The sequence below is a fragment of the Anopheles arabiensis genome, chromosome 3, assembly GCF_016920715.1.
Source record: "Anopheles arabiensis isolate DONGOLA chromosome 3, AaraD3, whole genome shotgun sequence".
NCBI lineage: Eukaryota > Metazoa > Arthropoda > Insecta > Diptera > Culicidae > Anopheles > Anopheles arabiensis.
Window position 1 is genome coordinate 51,335,563 of NC_053518.1, and position 1,882 is coordinate 51,337,444.

Below are 1,882 nucleotides of genomic sequence, written 5' to 3' on the forward strand. Positions count from 1 at the left end.
ACACACACACACACACACACACACACACACACACACACACACACACACACACACACACACACACACACACACACACACACACACACACACACACACACACACACACATACACACACACACACACACAAACACACACACACACACACATGCACACACATGAACACACACACACATACACACACATGCACACACACACACACACACACACACACAAACACAAACACACAAACCACACATAAACCTGTCCCAACGGGTGCATGCTGCGTTGAAAACACTAGGGTCCTATCATTCTGTCTGATACTGTACCTATCGTTTGCCTGGAGGAAACTTCTTATTTTATATTATACCCTACTTGTTTTTCTTTTTTTATATTTGAATGTATACATTTGATGAATCAAATAATATTCCTCATACCTTATGCGTGTAAATTGTATGTACACGTCCTTATACTTTGTTTTTTTTCTCGAAAGGATGACCAGGTCGTATCTTTTCGTATCTCGCGTGTTAATAAAATTAAATGTAATTTGTATGTTACTTAAGAGTAGTACGGATGGTTTCTAACATAAGTTTCTTTTCTTTTATTTCAGCCCAAATTTTACGCTGATGGTAAACTTGAAAAATAGAACTGTGAGTGCTTTAATGTTCATAGATAATACCAGCAGTTGTTATAATAAAGTAATTATCTCGGGAGAATGTATGTTTGGTATGAGCAACGTTTTTCATTTTTATTGTATACTCTTACACTCGTTTCCAGCTACAGTAGAATCGCACTCCGTTTGCATCGTATCGCAGCTCCATTTTATTGGAATAAATGTCATTTGATTTTTGACAGCAATATTCTGTTTACATTGCAAAAGCAAAGCTAGTTTTTACTAATTAAAACGTTTTTTAAACTTCGTTTTATTACGTATATTCCTTTAATGTGCAATAAATTTAACAAAACATAGCTCAAAAACACTTCGGAATATCGAATACTTTTTAAATTTGTTAGTTTTCTCAAAAGCGTCTAACTGTCAACAATTCGATGGTAGCGGCGCGCTTAAACGGAAAAAGATTTGAACGTAACTGGAAACGTGTATCTTCATTTGAATGATGGATAAATTGATTAGGGACATATAATGCGTACGACTTCACTAAAATGTAGTGAATATTCATTTACGATCAACTCTTAGCAATAATTGAACATAAGAATCAATAGACTTTTGATTTTTTTCAGTGATGAGCAGAAAAAAATATATATGATAAACACATTTATTTTTGTCAATAAGATATATGCTGCTTTGGAAACATTAAATATACTCGTTTTGTCATTAAATCATGTGTTTTGTTTTAATTCCACTGTAGTAACTTTGAACTCTCACTGGCCAGGGAGGCTTAACGAACTGAGGTAGATAATAGCCGGCATCGCGAATAAATGAACACATTTTAACAGTCGTTTAAAGTTCATTATAGTTTAACCGAATCAATTGTTGTTCATTCCTGTTAAAATAAACGATCGTCAAAACAGTTAACGACTGCTCGATATCGCATATAGGTAAACACAGGGAAAAAAATCGAGCAGTATAATTAAACGACTGTTAATTTGCATCGCATTCTCTCTTGACAGTCGTTTGTTTAACGGCAGCATAGGACCAGTCGTTAAAATTAACAAATGAACTCAATGCGTTCGCGATGCCAAATTCTAGCAATTTTCCATGGGTAGGGGGACATAAATAAACTCTTTAAATGAGAAATCTACAGATGTCGGAAGATGATAGTCCTATCCTGACTGTTAGCTCCCGAACTAGTCACGTAACGTTGGTGGATACTCTCTCGTAGGAATCAAAACTCTTAAACACCGAATTTTGCTTTAGGTGAAAACTTTATTTTCGCGGTTTTTGTA

At 35.1% G+C, this 1,882-nt stretch overlaps 1 protein-coding gene across 1 annotated transcript in view; it reads left to right on the plus strand.

The window, feature by feature from the left end:
* LOC120902679 (pleckstrin homology domain-containing family F member 2) overlaps positions 1-1,315 on the plus strand; it is a 22,695-nt gene extending 21,380 nt beyond the window's left edge. The window contains exon 7 of the mRNA XM_040311640.1: positions 588-1,315. Within this exon, the coding sequence (XP_040167574.1) occupies positions 588-623 (36 nt within the window). The 3' untranslated portion in view covers positions 624-1,315. The remainder of the gene's footprint in view (positions 1-587) is intronic.
* The last annotated feature ends 567 nt before the right edge of the window (positions 1,316-1,882 follow it).